Source organism: Mesoplodon densirostris, chromosome 15, assembly GCF_025265405.1.
Source record: "Mesoplodon densirostris isolate mMesDen1 chromosome 15, mMesDen1 primary haplotype, whole genome shotgun sequence".
NCBI lineage: Eukaryota > Metazoa > Chordata > Mammalia > Artiodactyla > Ziphiidae > Mesoplodon > Mesoplodon densirostris.
In genome coordinates this window covers 40641803-40662060 of record NC_082675.1, presented here as the reverse complement: position 1 = coordinate 40662060, position 20258 = coordinate 40641803, and the positions used below count along the sequence as shown (strand labels likewise).

The window sequence follows — 20258 nt, the reverse complement described above, 5'->3', positions numbered from 1 at the left end:
AGTAATGGAAAACCACACCTGAGGGGTAAGTGGGGGAGATGTGGCTGGGCTGTGGATACTGGAGTGAGAAGTCGGCAGTTAATTTAGTAGGTAAGTGGGAATCCATTTTTACCTGGAGTGGTATTTATTTGATATTATCATCTCTACTGAATTCTGATTCTACTGATATCATCTCATCTTCTTACTGAATTACTCTTTTTTAGTAGGCAGATTCTCTTGATTCTATTTTGTTTTGTTTTTGTAATGAATTTTAGCACCATTACCACTCAAAAAGCTGAACATAGGCCTTTCTTATATATTGAATATACTTTTAACTGGTTCAAAGCCTTGTGCTTACCCAGTAGTGGATGTCACATATTGAACTGCTTTGCTCCCCAATTAAATGATCTAAGGGCATAACTACCACATAGGAGAAGGATAGAGAAGCAAACTTAGACCCGCAGCCCCTCCAGAAACGTGCTGTGACAAAAGGGTAACTCTGCCCCAGACAAGCATCTTGGAAGTTAATTTTTTAATGCTCAAGAATAAATTCAATCCTGGTGTGGAACTAAATGTGTGGCCGAATGTTTTCATCGAGTGTGTTACAGAGGGTTCTTTCATATGTGGTGATATATTATGTACAACTTTATCTTTTGACCCTTCATGAAGATACTTCTGTAACTCAGAAGCAGCACCATGGGGTATGCAGTCCCATCAGTTCACGAGCCCAGAGTCCACATGTGTCTTGCCTTCCCTATATCACTTTAGCTTAGACTGTCATAGAAGCCCAATAAAGGAATAAACCCCTCAGGGTTTTTGAAAAAACTGTTTGAGTCCTTTCTATGAAATTTTATTATTATAGTAAGTATAATTGATAACTATTTAAGCTAGGACATACTAACATTTATGAGTATTTTGCCCTTTAATGATTTTTATTTTTCCCATTTTCTCCCTAGAAATCATTTTACCAGTTTAATTATTTGGTGAGGGAATTAAATTATTATTTCTTCAAGTTTAGAAGATTTACATGTGATAGAAGCAAATCTCCTCCAAGGATGTGGATGCTTATAATCTACATTCATTTCCATCTCCAGAGTATAGATATGAGGAATGCAGATGTTCCTGTTTTGTTGTTATAGGTGAATTAAGGACTCACCATTAGAAATAAAAGTTTAAAATCTCTCAGTGGAAAATAAAGGTGAATACCTTTAAGAACTTGGAGCAAGGAATGAGTTCTTAAACAAGATTCAGAAAGCACTGACCACAAAGGAAGAGACAGATTTGAGTACATTAAAATTAAGAACATTGGGCCCATCAACAGATGAATGGATAAAGATGTGGTATATATATACATATGCACATACACACACACAATGGAATACTACTCAGCCATAAAAAAGAGTGAAATAATGCCATTTGCTGTAACATGGATGGACCTAGAGATTATCATACTAAGTGAAGAAGTCAGACAAAGAAGGACAAATATGATATCACATGGAATCTAAAAAAATGATACAAATGAACTTATTTACAACACAGAAATAGACTCACAGACATAGAAAACAAACTTATGGTTAACAAAGGGGAAGGGGGGAGAGATAAATTGGAAATTTGGGCAGATACACACTACTATATATAAAATAGATAAACAACAAGGACCTACTGTAGAACACAGGAAACTATATTCAATATCTTATAATAACCTATAATGGATAAGAATCTGAAAATATATATATATGTGTGTGTATATATATATATATATATATATATATATATATATATATATAATTGAATCACCTTGCTGTACACCTGAAACACTGTAAATCAACTATATTTCAATTATTTTTTAAAAAGAAATTAATGTTAAACAATAAAATCATTCTCTCCCCCCAAAAATTGATTAATTAATTTTAAAAAATTAAGAACACTGGTTCATCAAAGGCACCTTCAAGAAGTAGAAAGAAAAATTAATAACTGAATGATAGTCACAATACACAGTGGCAGATAATCCCCAATGATGGCTGCCATCAATTCCTTCTCTGTGTGTGTCTGCTGCTCCACCTATCAACAGGTGGAGGCTATTTACCCTGGAGGTTATTGTCTCCCCTTGAATCCAGACTGACTTTATTATTTGCTTTGCTATAGCAGAAGCATCATTCTGGGATTTTCAAGCAGAGGCCTTAAGAGGACTGACAGATTCTACTTCCTTCCTCTTGGAAGACAGCCTCCAGGTAAGAAGTTCAACCACTCCCAATCACCACGCCATGAGAAAGCCCAAGCTAACCAAGTGGAGAGGACATATGGAAGAACACAGGGGCACTCGGCATGTTAGTGAAGCCCTGGACTGTCCAGTCTACCCTAGCCAGCTGCTGACTACAACTCAGTGAGTCTCCCCAGCTGACAACACATGGAGGAGAAGAACCGCCCAGCTGAGCCCAGTCATCCCACACAATTATAAGAAAAACATTGTTTTCATTTTAAACCACTAAGTTTGGGGATGGTTTGTTACACAGGAACCAATAACTGAACAAAGAGCACAAAATCAACAAGGAATTCTCATCAGAAATACATATCAAACTCCTACAAATCAATAAGGAAAGTATAAACAACAGTTCAATAGAAAAAATGAGCAGAAGAAAGAAAAAGCATTTTACACAAGAGGAAACACATTTGTCAATAAACATTTGAAGAAATGTTCACCATTACCATCACTAGTGATCAGAGCAGACCACAGTGTAATACTGTTTTTTATACCCAATCAATAGGCCCAAATTTAAAGTTTGAGAATAACAAGAATTGGAAAGGGTGTGGTAGGAGTATGAATTGGTGCAAAGACTTTGGGAACTATTTTGACATTACCTCCTAAAGTTGAAAATTCACATTTCCTATAACCCAAGAATTCTACCCTTGAGCTCACAACCTAAAAAGAAACTTCTGCACAAACTTGATGCATCATGTTTAAGAATATACATGGCAGCACTGTTCACAAAAACAAAAAACAAAATCCTGGGAGCAGCCTAATTACCCAGCCACGGGAGTGTGAATGAATCAACAGAGGTATAGTCACACAACAAATGAAGACATGAACAGTGATGGATAAATGAACATACACAACAACATGCAACAATACAGATGAATCTTAGCAACAGAACATTCAACAATGATATACTTTTTATACAGTTAAGAACAACCAAAATGAAAGGCACTTACTTTTTAGGAATATGCATATAGATGTAATAAAAACTGTATAGAAAGGAAAAATTAATAAAGGATTCAGGATGATGGTTACCCCAGATTGAGAGAAAAAGAGAGACAGGAGGTGGGGAAACCATATGGTTAGGCATAAGTTATTGCTAAGGCCCTATTTTGAGTTTTGGTAGCAAGTTCATGGGTGCTTATTATACTATTAAAATTTTATTTTGGCTGCACTGCACGGCATGCGGAATCTCAGTTCCCCGACCAGGGATCAAACCCTTGCCCCCTGCTGTGGAAGGGTGGAGTCAACCGCTGGACCACCAGAGAAGTCCCTTGTTATACTATTTAAAATCCATCCATCCACATACACATTAAGGCTTATCATGCAAGGACCAATGACGAAAGCATGTCCTAAACTGAGGGTCATGAACAATCCATAATCTAATCTAATTCTGCACCTGAGGTCAAATATTTTTTAAATAACCATAAATAAATAAAAGCAGGACAAAAACTGGTAGAAGTCAGAGAAGAGGGGGACAGACAGAGTACAAAGAGGATTCTTACATCCTTGTGTTCAGTTATTCATCCATCCAGGCAACAAACCGGTATTGACCATGTACTCTGTATCAGAAGCTATTCCAGACAGAGATGAGAATATTGAAAGATAAACAAGATAAGGGACTCACGCTCTGAATTGTGTCAAAGCTATTATTAGCCTAGTCGTGTGGGAAACAGCAAATGTAATAGAAGGGGCTAGAAGGAAAGGGGACAAAACTGTTCAAATAAACAACAAAAAGAGAGTTGAGATCCAAGGCTGGAGGTCCCCAGAGGACAAGCTAGTGTTTGCCCAGAAGCCCACGGAGTGACCTACCCTCTTTTAGAAAGATGGAAAAAAAAAATAGTCTCTCCTAGTTGCTCACATTTTTGATGATTCTCCTTAACCAAAAGCCTCTCGTATATAATACTGTGCAGCTGAATTCACAGCATAAACACTGGCTTGTTCTAAGAAACTAGAGGTTGATTACAGCACCACTCCCTAACACGACTTCTTTTATTGTCTGAACAGTCATTCATTTATTCAACTTTTCCAAATCGCCACCAATGTGTGGAGCACTGTGTTGGATGCTGGGGTAAAAACAAAGGAACAAATGCTAAGAGCTGGACCTGGCCCCGGAAGAAATTCAGTGGGATAGAAGAGAAGTAACTCAAACACAGCCTGTTACCAGCAGGTGCTGGGATCAAGCGAGCGTGTGGGGCGTGGGAGCCCAGGAGAGACACGCCACGCCTTCCCTGCCAAATCTCCACCACATTCTCAGATTCGTATTAAATCAGGACCTAAAGACCCAGAAGTGAAGGCTCACAGAGGTGAAGGGCCTCACCTCACACCACACAGCCAGGACGTGCAGGAACCAGGACCCGTGTGTGGGTCTGGCCACAGTACTTACAGCTCAGAACGCTTTCCACCCTGGCCTGGCTGCTCTGGAAGCTGCATCAAAGAGCCCCGTCTTAGATTTGGATGGAGTGTGAGGCCGCACTGCAGTAGCAATTATGTGGTTTTCCAAACACCTGCCCACGACCAGATGTGTGGGAAGAGATCCAGCTGAGGAGAGAACCGCGTCTGACAGAAGCTTAGCTGCACCCATGCCCTGCAGCAGGCACAGAAAACACGGCAAGATCTAACCACGCTCACCCATCGACAGCCCTGTTTCATGATCACCACGTTTGCGCTACCACGAACCCTCCTCCTCACCATCACTCACCGAGGCTCCTGAGGTTACGGGCCTTAAAGGCACTGTCTCAAGTGGCCAGACCCAAGGCAGCTGGAGCCCTGATGTGGAGGACATTCTGGAGTGCGCCCATTCCAAACTTGGGATTGCTCCTTTACCAAAACCTTGTTCAGAACGTTCTCCTTTCTGAGAGGCACAAAGCACGTGGGCGTGGTTACCTACAACTAAGACAAGCATCTTGTAAATGTCCTGAGCACCTAAACATCTGCACAGAGTGGGGTGAAGGGCGATCACACAGCCCAGGAGAGCGCCCAGCTCTGTGGCCCACACACAGCTTTCACCCCACCAGAAGGGGGCGCTTTGCCCTCTAGTGTGCCGGGTAGTGGAGGAAGGGATTTGAGAGACCAAACAAGGGGCTCCAGGTTGGTTCCAGGTACGTATATTTTAATTAATTTATTTTTTATTTCTTTATTTTTGGCTGTGTTGGGTCTTCGTTGCTGTGTGTGGGCTTTCTATAGTTGTGGCGAGCGGCGGCTGCTTTTCTTTGCAGTGCGCAGGCTTCTCATTGCACTGGCTTCTCTTGGTGCAGAGCATGGGCTCTAGGCACATGGGCTTCAGTAGTTGCAGCATGTGGGCTCAGTAGTTGTGGCTGGTGGGCTCTAGAGCGCAGGCTCAGCAGTTGTGGCGCACAGGCTTAGTTGCTCCACAGCATGTGGGATCTTCCCGGACCAGGGCTCGAACCCGTGTCCCCTGCATTGACAGGCAGATTCTTAACCACTGTGCCACCAGGGAAGCCCAGGTATGTATTTTTTAAGGCAGATAAGCAAATATCTGCAAAATGTATACCTATTACTCAAAAACTATGTCCACTCAGACCAAATTCCAGAGGGTTTTTCTTTTAATTTGTTTCAAAGAGATGCATTTTGGAGTAGAATGATGGAGGTCTAAATCCTGCCTCTACCAGTTACAGCTTCAAAATGTTAGTCAAATTATTTAGTCTCCCTTGGGTTCCATTTTCTGTTTGTTAAAACGGGCTAACACCACCAACCTTACGTGGTGATTTTGATGATTCAGTGAGACGCCATCCACAAAGTGATCACACCGCCATCAGAACCACTGGGGCGTTTATCCATTCATCTGTTCATCAACACTTAGGTTGCTTCCATATCTTGGCAATTGTAAATAATGCTGCTCTGAACACTGAGGTGCCTGTATCTTTTCAAATTAGTTTTTGTTTTTTTCAGATATATACCTAAGAGTGGAATTGCTGGGTCATATGGTAGTTCTATTTTTAGTTTTTTGAGAAACCTCCATACTATTTTCCACAGTGGCTGCACCAATTTAGAGTCCCACCAACAGTGTACAAGTAAAGCCCATCTTTTTAATGGTTTCCATATAATCCTCTTCCTTCTACTTCTCCCTCTATTCTCTTGTTCCCTATACGTAGTGTTGGCATATCACTGGCAATAAGGGGTCGCTTGGTACCTGTAGTTGCAGGTAATTGGCCTGCTCGCAAATAAACTCAGGTTTCTGAGGTGGGCCAGGCCACACTTAGGCCTGTCCGCTCAATGCCCCAAACCTAAAGCACTTCCTCTTTAGAGCTTCATCCCAAAGCCTAGATTTACAAAAGCAGCTCTGCCTTGACAGTTTATTCGTCCAACCGTCAACTATGGACCTGCTAAGGGCCAGATACTGTCCTCAGGAGGGAGTCTGACCTTGACCTGATGCATTCCTCAAACCAAATATTTCCCCCTCAATTCCATGTCAGTTATTAATCTCCTTATGAAATAACTACATTCTTTACCACTTTATTTTCTCATTGTCCTAATGCCCTCAACTCTCTTTCAGCCTTTTAAAATTTTATCAGTCACCTAAATTCTTTTGAGAACCAGAAAGGGAATACATACATACAAAATAAAATGAAGTATTTATAAATTCTGGAAAGTGGTCTCACTCAGAGGTAACATTCAAAACATATAACAACTAGGGCAGCGTGGCTTTCTGAGTTCCTAGAAACACCAAACATGTTCCCACCTCAGGGCCCTTGCACCTGCTGGTCCTCTGCCGGGAACACATTTTCCCAGCCTTTTCTTGGGGCTGGCTTCCTCTCAACCCTCAGCTTTCTGTACCAATAACACTCCTTAGAAAAGCTTCTCCAACTACTTGACCTATAGAAGCTTCCCTCTTTAATCTCTATCGCAAAATCCCATTTATTCTCTCCAAGACACAATAACAATCTATAATTATCATATGAGTTTGCTCACTGGTTACAGTCTCCCCATAGAAGGTTAGCTGCTTAAAAGCAGGGACCTTTTCTGCCTTGTTAGGAATTGTACTCCCAGCTCATCATATCCCTGTCCTCTGTGCCTGGCACATAGATGTCAATAAATATTTGTTAATATGGTAGTGGATGAATACTGCACACAAGTATGTGTACATGCATGCTTCCAGGTGGCAGTTCTTTCCTTAGGTGATAAAAAGCTACAATAGGGATCATCCACAAAAGACAGGCTGCCAGCTCTGGGTGAGCTGCCAGGTGTTAGGTAGTCAAGGAGGACAAGGGGCTAATTTGAAAGCAGCAATCAAGACCATTCACTTCCTGTGCCTGACGGTGCAGGCAAAAGGCAAAGGAGAAAGGTGCCAGCTCCCCAGGGTTCCATTTCCCCCATGGAAGGGCACCAGGCAAGGGTCAGATGACAGGAGAATGATCTCACTGCTCAGGAACCACAAACAAAAGGCTCCTGCCTTCTTATGCACTCAGGGAGTTGGGAGGGGGATGCAGAGAGGAGTACAACAGTACCGAGTCGGAGTGGGGGAAAGGGCCTCACCCATAGCAGCCCGATAGCGCCCCAAAAAGGAGTCTCAGTGGAGGCCTCCGAACAGAGGCTCTAAGGCGGAGAATGCAGATAAGTACATGAGCATGGCTGGTCCACGGGGGCTTGACTCCTTGACTGCAGCTCCCTCCAGAAGACTGCAATGCACTGGTATGGGGAGGGCAGCTGTCCCTGCTAGGCCCCAATTAAAGCCTTTGGATTGCCTATGATGCAACCTAAAATCACACAGACGATTCTGACCTGGAGACAGCCTTCTTGCCCTCCTCTCTGAAAATCCTTTCAGTGGTGCAGTGCACTGAAGGCAGTCCTTCTCCACAGCTGAACTCAATCCTTCGCTCTGCAAAGCTACACCACCCTTTGTATTTTGTCTTCAGTGAAGATGGAGAACCATTGGTTACAAACATTCCTATCATGATTGTGAAGGCCCTTGGCCTCATCTTCCTTGTGGTTAATCAAGCAGATTTACTCTTTCAGCTATGGTCTTCCTAAACTACAGTGATAGTTGCTATCTATTACAGCTAGGGAAAAACCACACTCCAGAACCAAAGCAAGCAACTGATCAAAGAAAAAGGTGGCTGCATGTAACACCAAGTATGTGAGGGGTACGAAGAGTTACTTCAAAGCCAGCATGGTGCTCAGAGAAGGGGAATGAAAACTTTACCAGGTCCTGGTATTTCTATTAGAAAAAGTGCCTTCAAGGTATATTTTTATTTAAATAAAAGTCTACTATTTGACCTAAAAGATCATGAAATAAAACAACAGAAAAAAAAATCAACTAGTTTCTCGCAATCTCACTAAAAGATTTTCCTAAAGAGGTCTCTCAGCAACTTCTGCTATTTTTTCCGGTACATTAAAAACATTCGAAATTCAATGTCACGTTAAAGATACATTAAGTGATCAGCTGTCACAATGAAATAGGAACATCACTTAGAAATAGATAAGACATATAGGAAAGTTTGATAGTCTAAAATTTTTGTGTTCTCATCAAATCACTAGGCAAACTACCTGGCATAGAATCTTTGCCACCAATGTCTTTTGTACACACAAATCCTCAGCCACATTCAGTCTCTGCAGAGCCAGTCTCAGGAAACAAGGAGCTGGGCCTTTCATTTCACAATCCCACACCATCCTTCCCCTGATGCAGCCCCCAGAGTCCTCACTAGTAAAGGAATCACCCAACCACTGGGCTGTGTGCAGTTCACTGTGTCCAGAGCCCCCAGACTCCCACCACCCCGTCTGTGTGATTAGGCAATCCTTATTTTATGCCCCGCTGATATGTTCTTCATATTTAAGGATTACTCTCAATATGGGTGATCCCTAAATATTTGTTCAACCAAGAGCTCTCCTTATTCTGTTCAGGGACTAATTTTGAATATCAGATTGCAAAGTCTCAAAAGCAGAGACCCTAGGACCACCCAAGAACTTCATGTAGTCCCCCCATCCTCCACCCTCCCATACACAGATAACTCACACGCTGGTCAATAAACACTGCTGACTGACCAAGAGGTTGGTTATCTGGCTCAAAGCTGAAGCTACTGCTAGGGACTGAATATCTGTGTCCCTCCCCCAAATTCATATGTTAAGACCTAACCCACTAGATGACGGTATTAGGATGAGGGTTCCACCTACATGAACGGAATTAGTGCCCTTATAAAAGAGGCCCTGGAGAGATCCCTCACCCCTCCCACCTTGTGAGGACAGTGAAAAAACAGCAATCAGCGAACAGGAAGTGGGTCCTCATGAGACACTGAATCTGCCCACACTTTGACCTTGGATTTCCCAGCCTCCAGAACTGTGAGAAATAAATTTCTGTTGTTTATAAGCTATCAATCTATTTTTTGTTACGGCAGCCCAAACGGACTAAGCTGAGCTGCCATAACAAAGTACCACAAACTGCGTGGCTTAGAACAAGAGAAAGTTATTGCCTCACAGTTCTGGAAGCTGAAAGTCTGAAATCAAGGCATTGGCAGGGCCCCTTTCCCTCTGAAACCTGTAGAAGAAGGATCCCTCCTCGCCTCTTCCAGCTTCTGGTGGCCCAGTCCTAGTCATTGGTCTCTGCCACTACATTAGGCACTACTTTGAAATTCAACACACCAGGGCCACAACTGTCTTCCAAAGGCAGGTTGTTGAAAGTCAGGTATTTTTTTTGTCAAACAGCACTTCCATCAAGGTGTTGCTCTAGTAGGAAAATTCTATGATGGTGTTGCCCTTTGAACATTTCTCCAAAAAGCATCTATGAAGTGTCTGTGATAAGCTGCCGCAGGGAAGACAAACAACGGGAAAATGTGGCCTCACACTCAGGAATCTCATGAATTAATAAGGATACAGACATGAAAATCAATGGCTCCAAGGCCATGAATGGAGTTAGGGAGGTGGCCCAGAGTTTGGCTGGAACTCTGAGGGAAGAGTAGTTGGCTGGGCAGTGGCAGCATAGCACAGCAGGTAAAGGCATGAACTCTGCAGCCAGAGTACCTGGCTTTTCCACGTACTAGCTGCATGACCTTGAACAAATCACTTAACCTCTCTGTGCTTCAGTTTCCTCATTTGTACACTGAGTATGCTAAGAGTACCTCCTTTATAAATTGTGAGGATTAGGAAGTTTGTGAAAGGGGCTTTAGAACAGTGCCAGGTATCGGTTAAGTGTTAAATTAATACTCCACATTAAACAGGGGAGCTATTGAACAAAAAAAAAAGAAAAAAACAACAGGGGAGCAAGTCTCCTGGTTACTAGGCTTTTCTCCCTATTCCCCATTCTGCCCGTCTCCCTTAATTTGGTATCACTCTTGTACACAGTATATAGTGCAACTTGAAAGTAATGGAGAATTACATCTATACCCCACAGTTAAGATATGCATAGATAATCTAATTAAAACCCATATTTCTCTCAAGCTAATATTCATTTACTACGTCCACATGTATTTTCTAAACATCTAGGATGGGAAACCAAGAGAATACAATATGCTTACGATATTGAGAAACAGGCAGGACACATGGGACTCAATGAGTTGGCTCTCCCCAGGGCAGGTTCCACCCTGTTGGCAGGAGGGATCTAATCAAGGATCTGCTAGCTCATGCAAACAGCTCTTTTTTTTTTTTTTTTTTTTTTTTTTTTGCCGTACGCGGGCCTCTCACTGCTGTGGCCTCTCCCGTTGCGGAGCACAGGCTCCGGATGCGCAGGCTCAGCGGCCATGGCTCACGGGCCCAGCCACTCCGCGGCATGTGGGATCCTCCCAGACCGGGGCACGAACCCGTATCCCCTGCATCGGCAGGCGGACTCTCAACCACTGCGCCACCAGGGAGGCCCAACAGCTCTTTTTTGAGAAGCAGAAAAAGGCTCCCTGCCTCTGAGCAGATACAGCCTTGCCTGGGCTGGATTTTCAGCCCCCTTGGCCAGGAGCCCATGTATACAGCACAACACAGGCAGTTCTATTGACTAAGACCACTGAGGTATCATTTAATAAATCTTTTCCTCACTAGGCAAATGGTTCCAGAATGTTGAGCAAAAGTTAACACAGATTTCGTGAAAGCCTAAATCACAACAGGAAATAAATTTATGATCTGGAAGAATGTATTAGTGCTACCAAAATTCACCTTAAAAATTTAATACCTCCCCAAAAATGTTAGCTTAGCTGATAAAAATGAGTGTATATATGATGTGTGTGTATATAGGAATTAGTAGATATACATATAACTCCTAGCTCTGTCCCCTGAAAGGGTCTAGAAGCAATGACACACCGGTAACAATGAGCACACCTCATATCCAGACTTGGTTTCTACATACCACACTCAATTAAAAAAAAAAAAAAAAAAAAAAACAGAGCTTTTTGGAAAAGTAGTTAGTTCCAACACTGGAGCAAAGAAAATTAAAAGTGACCCTGGAATATCTTGTGGTACCAGAAAGTACATAAATAAATGAAGTCCCTACATAAATAATATCTGAACTAGTTATTAACACATTACCAAAACAATTCAACATTGCTATTCTATAGAAGGCTATAAATGTCTTTATGCCTGTGGATTATTCAGCTTGCCAAACGTGTTCAGTGTATAATGCACTGTACACTTCATCATTAAAAGAACTTTTTACTCAAAAATTTAAAATGACTATTGTGATAAATCATTTTTGTAGCTTACCACTTTAGAAGTCTTAAAAAGAAATTTTTCTCTCCATGAAAAAACACATTTATTGAGCACTAACTATGTGCCAAGAAAAATACTAAGTGCTTTTATCCTCCAAATAAACCTGTGAGATACACAGGTTTATTAATCCTGTTTTATATATAAGAAAACAGAGATTTTGCAATTTTCCAAGGTCAGAGAGCTGGCAGAGTTAGAATTCAAACTCAGGTCGACATGATTGTAGAGCCAGAGTTCTTCATCTCTAAGTGAGAGTAGTTTAATAATATCTACAGTGAGATGATGTTGTATTTTCCCTCACAGGAGTTTCCCTGGTCTTTTAAGAAAATTGGGCCATAAAAAGGCTAGTCATCTACAGAAAGATCCACACCAAGACACATTATAAACAAACTGTCAAAAGACAAAGAGAAAATCTGAAAGCAACATGAGAGAAGCAATTTATCACATATAAGGTATCCTCAATAAGATTAACAACCTATTTTTCACTGGAAACCATGGAAGCCAGATGGCAGTGAGATGATAAAGTGCTGAAAGAAAAAACTGTCAATCAAGAATTCTATACCTGGTAAAATTATTCTTCAAAAATGAAGGAGAAATTAAGACATTCCCAAAGAAAAGCTGAAGGAGTTTGTTGCTAGTAGACCTGCCTGACAAGAAATGTTAAAGGGAGTCCTTCATACTGAAATAAAGGACATTAGACAGTAACTCAAAGCCATATAAAGAAATACAGAACACCAGTACAAGTAACTACATAGGTAAATAAAAAAGCCAGCATTATTGTATTTTTGGTTTGTAACTCTTTTTTTCCTATATGATTTAAAACAAAAATGCATAGAACAATAATTATGTTTTTATCTTAAGGGGCAACAATGTATAAAGATGTAATTTGTGACAATAACATCATAAAAGGGGGGACAGACCTATATAGGAGCAGAGTTTTAGATGCTACTGAAATTAAGTTGATATCAACTTAAATTGGATTGTTATAAATTTAGGATGTTAATTGTAATCCTCAGAGTAAGCACTAAGAAAATTACTTTTAAAAATTTACAGGGGACTTCCCTGGCAGTCCAGTGGTTAAGACTCCAGCTTCCACTGCAGGGGGCACAAGTTCAATCCCTGGTCAGGGAACTAAGATCCCGCATGCTGCATGGCACAGCCAAAATATAAATTAAAAAAAAAAATTAACAGAACAGGAAATGAGGAGGAAATCAAAATGACACATTAGAAAAATTAATTAAACACAAAAGAAAACAGTAATAGAGGAACTGAGGAACCAAAAAATATATAATGCATATATATATGACATATATAAGACATTTGTCTTATATATAAGACAAATAGCAAAATGGCAGAAATAAGTCCTACATTATCAATAATCACTTTAAATGTAAATGGATTAGACTTAGTTAAAAGCAGAGACTGGCAGAATGGATTTATATATATATATATGTATGTTCTAAAACTAGACTCTAGTAATAGTTGCACAACTCTATAAACTTTCTAAAAATTACTGAATTCACACTTAAAATGGATGCATGTTATGGTATTTAAATTATGCCTCGGGGCTTCCCTGGTGGCGCAGTGGTTAAGAATCTGCCTGCCAATGCAGGGGACATGGGTTCAAGCTCTGGTCTGGGAAGATCCCACATGCCACAGAGCAACTAAGCCTGTGCGCCACAACTACTGAGCCTGCGCTCCAGAGCCCCTGAGCCACAACTACTGAGCCCTCGTGCCAAAACTACTGAAGCCCACATGCCTAGAGCCGTGCTCCGCAACAAGAGAAGCCATCACAATGAGAAGCCCGTGCACCACAACCAAGAGTAGCCCCCACTTGCCACAACTGGAGAAAACCTGAGCGCAGCAACAAGACCCAATGCAGCCAAAAATAAATAAATAGATTTATTTTAAGAAAAGAATCATTTGTCCTTCAACTGCTGACTGTAATCATTTGAAGTTTTGAAATAACTCTATTAATAATTGTTACAGGGCTTCCATGGTGGCGCAGTGGTTGAGAATCTGCCTGCTAATGCAGGGGACGCGGGTTCAAGCCCTGGTCTGGGAAGATCCCACATGCCGCGGAGCAACTGGGCCCGTGAGCCACAACTACTGAGCCTGTGCGTCTGGAGCCTGTGCTCCGCAACAAGAGAGGCCGCGACAGTGAGAGGCCCGCGCACCGTGATGAAGAGTGGCCCCCGCTTGCCACTAGAGAAAGAGAAAGCCCTCACACAGAGACAAGGACCCAACACAGCCAAAAAAATAAATAAATAAACAAATGTGGGGTTTAAAAATAAGAAAGAAAAAGAATTTTTAAAAAAATAATAATAATTGTTACAAATATATCAATGAACACAGTAAATGTTTTAGATTTCCCCAAAATTTTCACATCTATATCACAAAGGAAAAGGCCCTTGTTGAAGTTAACACGTGGCTCTCTTTCACAATAGTTCTATAAACAGAGCCTTAGTGAAGTTGAGTTTCCTTTATGGCTATTAGTGCAAGTTACACAAACACACAACTGGGACTGCTTTGTGGCAAGCATGCTCGCTCTTAGCCATAACTCAGGTGAGTGTACTTCTCTATCAATATCATTTAGGTTAAATACAAATTCTTATGCATAAATCAAAGTGCACTGAAAGAACTTATAAAAATATGTTGAACTGTCGATGTACAAAATCAAGATCATATGTTTGCTGGGACTTCCCTGGCGGTCCAGTGGTAACACTGCACTTCCACTGCAGGGGGCGCGGGTTTGATCCCTGGTCAGGGAACTAAGATCCCACAAGCGGCACAGTGTGGCCAGAAAAAAGAAAAAAAAAGATCATATGTTTGGTAAATACATGCAGGTCATTTCTTGTGAGCATAGTGTTTATGTCAAGCTAAACCAAACCCAAGGTTATATTTTCAACACAGCCTTCCACGTCCATTTTATCATCACCTCTATCAGATGTCAGTAAATTCAGTCCTCCCCTGGTATTTGTGAAGGACTGGTTCCAGGAACCCTACAGATACCAAAATCTGCAGATGCTCGAGCCCCTTATATAAAATGGCATTATAGTATTTGCATATAACATACATACATTCTCCCACGTACTTTAAATCATCTCCAGATTACTTATAATACCTAATACAATGTAAATGCTATGTAAATGGTTGCCAGCATAGGGCAAATTTAAGTTTTGCTTTGGGGAACTTTCTGGATTCTTTTTCTCCCAAGTATTTTTGACCCACAGTTGGTTAAATCTGTGGATGCGAAACCCAAGGATACTGAGGGCCGACTATAATGTCTTCACACTCCATAGGTAAGTAAACATTTAAAGTTAAAGTGCAAATTGTGACATATTTCGGTTATAATTACTTTTCATCAGAATAGAACTAATTTGCATACTTTTCTTGTCTACTCTTTATATTAACTTCAACTGTACCTTCACTCCGTCATCCTTTCATTCAATATTTTCCAAGCACCTATTCTGTTCCAGGCTTTTGTGCTCAGCACTGGAGAGATAGCCGTGAACCAGACAGATAGGATCCCTGAATCACAGAGCTCTCAAACACCAAAAACTTAATGTCTGAGCAGTAGCAAGTATATAAAATCTTATTTAATGAATCTTAAGTCCAGAGAAGCCACAGCAAACATTTTTCGCCCAACAAACAAAATGCAGACTTTTTAAATGCTCTGCCTGTTGACACACGTTACCGTTCAAGCATCAGCATTTGTTATTATAGAATCAGGACCATAAACCCTGGGTTTTTTTCTAAGATGTGACTTTTATCCATTTTTTTACATTTTTTTGCATCCTTTTGGCCTGAAATTCTAAACTCTGGCTGGCTCCCAAAGATCTATTTTTAGAAAGTTCAAAGAAGTAGAACTTTTTTTGTTAACTCTTCTCCATTCCCCATCTTGAGCTGTACATGAGCAGATTCAAAATGATTATCACTCAGGTACAGCCACATGATTAATCACAATCTCTCTTCCTTTCCTCCACCCATCTCCCACCACACCCACTTTTCTGAAAGGCAGCTCTGCACCAGCTGCTGCCAGCACTGGGCTAGAACAAGTGTCTAACAGCCCAGCTTCTGGAATTTGCCTTCTCCTTCTTGTCTCCAACTTGCTTCTCTCCTCATTACACGAGAACCTCTCACATCAACAATCAGTGCACCTGCTCAGGCCCTCAACTGTGAAAGCAGAAAGCACTTTTGTTCACCCCGTTTTTAGAGAAAGAATAAGGCAAAACACCAGATAGCATCCTTTTCCTGCAGGCTACACCTTGGCCTAGAAATGCAGTCTGTTGTGTGAGCTCAGAAAGGCACTTCCTACTCTATCTAGGCCTGTGGACCCAGGTTTAAGCACCTATTCTGGAAACTCAATCAGAACAGGAAATGTGACTTTTCTGGACTTCCCAAAACAGTAGTGCCAACTTATGACACTTAATTAAAATTCCAGCTGAGGAGAATGAGAGTTGGCCCAATTCTAGGCAAACCTGGGGAGAAGAGACAGCTGAAAATTTCCTCGATAACTTCCTTCTCCTTACATTTACTCTCACCACAATTAGAACAATTCTCTCCAAAGTTGTGTGTGCCAGGCAATCTAGTGGGGTGCAAGAAGGGAATATTAAAACTGTTTATTTTGGGTTTCCCTGGTGGCGCAGTGGTTGGGAGTCCGCCTGCCGATGCAGGGGACACAGGTTCGTGTCCCGGTCTGGGAAGATCCCACATGCCATGGAGCGGCTGGGCCCGTGAGCCATGGCCGCTGAGCCTGCGCGTCCGGAGCCTGTGCCCCGCAGTGGGAGAGGCCACAACGGTGAGAGGCCCGCGTACCACAAAAACAAACAAACAAAAAACTGTTTATCTTACTTAAAGTGAAGAAATTCAATTTTTCTAATATTTAATATACAGATTGCCTAAAGGCCTTCATCCAGTCCACAAGTTAGCAGGTCACAAGAGTCCTGAGTGTCTGTTCAAGGGAAGAGGAGAGATTTCACCAGGCTATCATCTGATCAGGACACACGAAGTGTATGTGCACCTGGCAAAGTGGACATGTGGATTCTATTCTCCTAAGTAGCAGAAGAGTAAAAACCTTGTACTGAAATGGGGAGTGATTATGAAATACTTTTGACTACACAGGCTCACTGGTTTTCTCACGGAAAAGTACTTAAAAGACCCCTTAAATTTAAAGATGAGTTATACATTTTTTTTCACAAAAATTCCAAATTGGCTGACTTTTGAAAACTGGGATGACAAGTGACTGCCAGTAATATACTACCTGATAGATATTTACAAAATAATAGAAGTACTTTGTTCCATCAGAGAAAAGGTGTTGTTTTAAAAGTGTGTGAAAAAGTAAATACTGTTCTAAAGAAATGCATACTTTGGAAAGAGCATTTCGTAAAACAGATGTTTGGAAATGTGTCATCTTTTGTTGCTGAAAAGATGGAACTGTGTTACTCTAAAAGTTCTTATATTTGCACATTTTAAAAACACGGAAACAGAATTTTGTAACTTTTTTCCAAATGAAGAGTGAACTTCGAATCTATTGTTTAGAGCATTAAAACACAACACTTTCCTATCAGGAAGTACTGAATTCCACTTGAAAAATGAACATATACTGGCCAAGTTTCTACTTAAAAAAAACTTTTAGAATAATTGGAGGATGGAGCAGAAGTATGAGTCCCACAATTTAGGAAACTCTCACAGGGTCCCACTCCTAGAAAGGCCCCTCACTTGGTTTAATGCTCTGCTATCCCCACATCTTGAAATTCATAATTTTTGAACAAGCAGCTCCATTTCCTTTTGCAATAGACTGTAAATTATGCAGCTGGTTCTGGAACTCAGGAGTCAATGCAGTTCTTTCATTTGAATTTACATATTTTTGAGGTATTTTTTCAGTGATGACAACTACTAAATTCCAGTATTAATGTAAAACTAACTATGAATGGCTGTATCATATGTGCTAAACTACACTTGCCAAAAATAATTATATATATGATTAACACTTGAATATTTGTTTATAACGTTACACAAAATCACAAAACATTTAGAGAAAGCAAAATTATTTGGGGCTTTTTTTGTTTTTTAAGGGAGGTTGCAATTTTTAATTTATTTATTTATTTATTTATGGCTGCGTTGGACCTTCATTTCTGTGCGAGGGCTTTCTCTAGTTGTGGCAAGCGGGGGCCACTCTTCATCGCGGTGCGTGGGCCTCTCACTATCGCGGCCTCTCTTGTTGTGGAGCACAGGCTCCAGACGCGCAGGCTCAGTAATTGTGAGCCACAGGCCCAGTTGCTCCGCGGCATGTGGGATCTTCCCAGACCAGGGCTTGAACCCATGTCCCCTGCATTGGCAGGCAGATTCTCAACCACTGCGCCACCAGGGAAGCCCTATTTGGGGCTCTTAATAAAGAAAAAAGCATTTTCATCATTATTATTTTTATTTCTATTTTTGTATATTTTATAGTACACACAAATTAATAAAGTCATACATGCATGTAATTTATAAATAAATTAGCATCTATCGCATAAGAATATACTGCATGTTCAACAACCTGTCATTTATGGGAGTGCTTAGTCAAAAGACCTTCTAAACTACTGAACTAGACTCGGAATGATAATCTTTCGCTTTTGGAGCCCAAACTCCAAAATTACTCCCTCTTCTGGCAACAACTTCCTCAGCAATACTTCCCGGGAGAGGGAGGGAGGCAACGACGTCTTAGTGTAAAGAGGATTTGGAGTCAGGACTGGGTTCAAATCCAGATGTCCTCCATGATGACGTAGGCACATTTCTTAACCTGGTCACCTGATCCAGTGCCCAGCGCTGTTGTGAGGCTCGTGTGTAAGGACCTGGCGTATTTCCAGATGCTGATGAAGCACCAGTGACACTAGCATTTACACAGGTGTTCGCAGGAGTCCGATGGACTCTGAGCACCGTGTCTCTGTCCACTCGCGCCTAATGGCTCTGGATGGTGGCACTTCAGGCTGTGGGGTGAGGCGCGTTTTTCTGGTGAGATGGGAGTGGTACTACTGATACAATCTAAAAGTTCTCTCTTTAAATACACCACGGAATCGAACTGCTACCAGCTTCTCTGCATAAGGCCGGGGAGATGAAGGGCCTCGAAGGAGGGGCGCCAGTGAAGCCCAGGGGGGCTCAAGCCCTGGCCAGGCGCTACCTGGGTGACGGAGGCAGGACAGGACCACAGTTCAATACATCCCGAGAGCGCAGCTTCGGACTTTCTCCTGGGCAAGCCCAAACTTAACCTCAGCCTGCATTCACCTCGGGATGGGCAAAGAATACCCATCCCGGCCCCGAGCGGCGCATCGGCGGAGGCGGTGCTCCCCAGTACCACTCCCGGGGTCGCCGACCCGCGCAGGGGTTGGGGGAGCCCTTCCCGGTCGCCTCGGGTCCCGAGAGTGCGGGGAAAAGGCCCGACCCCTTCGCCCAGGGTGGCTGGCCCGCGCGGGGAGGGAGCCCGTCCGGGAGGGACCTGGGACCTTACCTGGATGGTATGGCCGCTGCTCTGGACGGTGGGCCCCCCCACCAACTTGCAGTAGAGCTCGGGCCGGGGCCGCGTGCTGCCGGGCTCCTGCTCCCCGCAGGTGGCGGTGGCCCAAATCCTCGCCGCCTCGGCCAGGTTGAAGTAGGGCGGATGCAGGCTGAGCCGCGCCGGGGCCGCGGGGTCCCGAGCGGTCGCGCACCCGGCGGGGGGCGGCGGCAGCAGCAGCAGCAGCAGCGGCAGCAGTGGCAGCACTGACCGCGGTGCCCAGCCCCGAGCCCGCCCGGCTGCCGCCATCTCGCCGCGCGCGGTCCTCCTGCCTCGGCGGCCTGCGAAGGGGTTAGGGGACACCGCGTTCCCGGCGGACGATCCTCGAGCGCGGCCCGAGTGTGGGCGGTGTCGGCGGAGGCGCGCCCGCGCCCCACGCGCCGGGAGCCCGCGGCGAGGGGGCGGCTCCTCCGGTTTGGAACGTGCTGCGGCCGCAGCGGGCACCCGCCGGATGAGGAACTGACAGCGCCCGGCCTCGGCCCGCAGACGTTGTCTCCGCCAGCGCGCTGCGCGCTGCCAGCTTTGCGGGCTGGGAAGGCGAAAGGCGTGTCCCCGGCTCCCACCCCCGCGGCTGAAGCGGGGACCTGGACCGCCCCACCTCCCCACGGCCGGGGCAGAGATCCGAGAGTCCTCTTCTCCGGAGCCTCACGCTGGATCTCGGACTAGCGGGAAGGAGGCTCGCGGCGAATGGGGTGAGACAGCAGAGGCAACTGCCACTGCCTGCAGGACCTACACCAAAGACACTGTGGTTTCCCAGATGAGTTTCAGTTGTCAAAGGACAAGTCCCGTCAATCCTCAGACCCTGGGCGCCAAGGATACCTATGGCACGGCACACGCGTACTGAGTGTGGGA

The 20258-nt window shown here is 43.3% G+C and overlaps 1 protein-coding gene across 5 annotated transcripts in view; it reads right to left on the bottom strand.

The window, feature by feature from the left end:
• Positions 1-19733, bottom strand: part of LAMA3 (laminin subunit alpha 3) — a 242513-nt gene extending 222780 nt beyond the window's left edge. For all 5 annotated transcript variants that reach the window (XM_060119680.1, XM_060119677.1, XM_060119678.1 and 2 more), the window contains exon 1: positions 19362-19733. In XM_060119680.1, coding sequence (XP_059975663.1) covers positions 19362-19655 — 294 coding nt within the window. In that variant the 5' untranslated portion in view covers positions 19656-19733. The remainder of the gene's footprint in view (positions 1-19361) is intronic.
• Between the last annotated feature and the right edge of the window lie 525 nt (positions 19734-20258).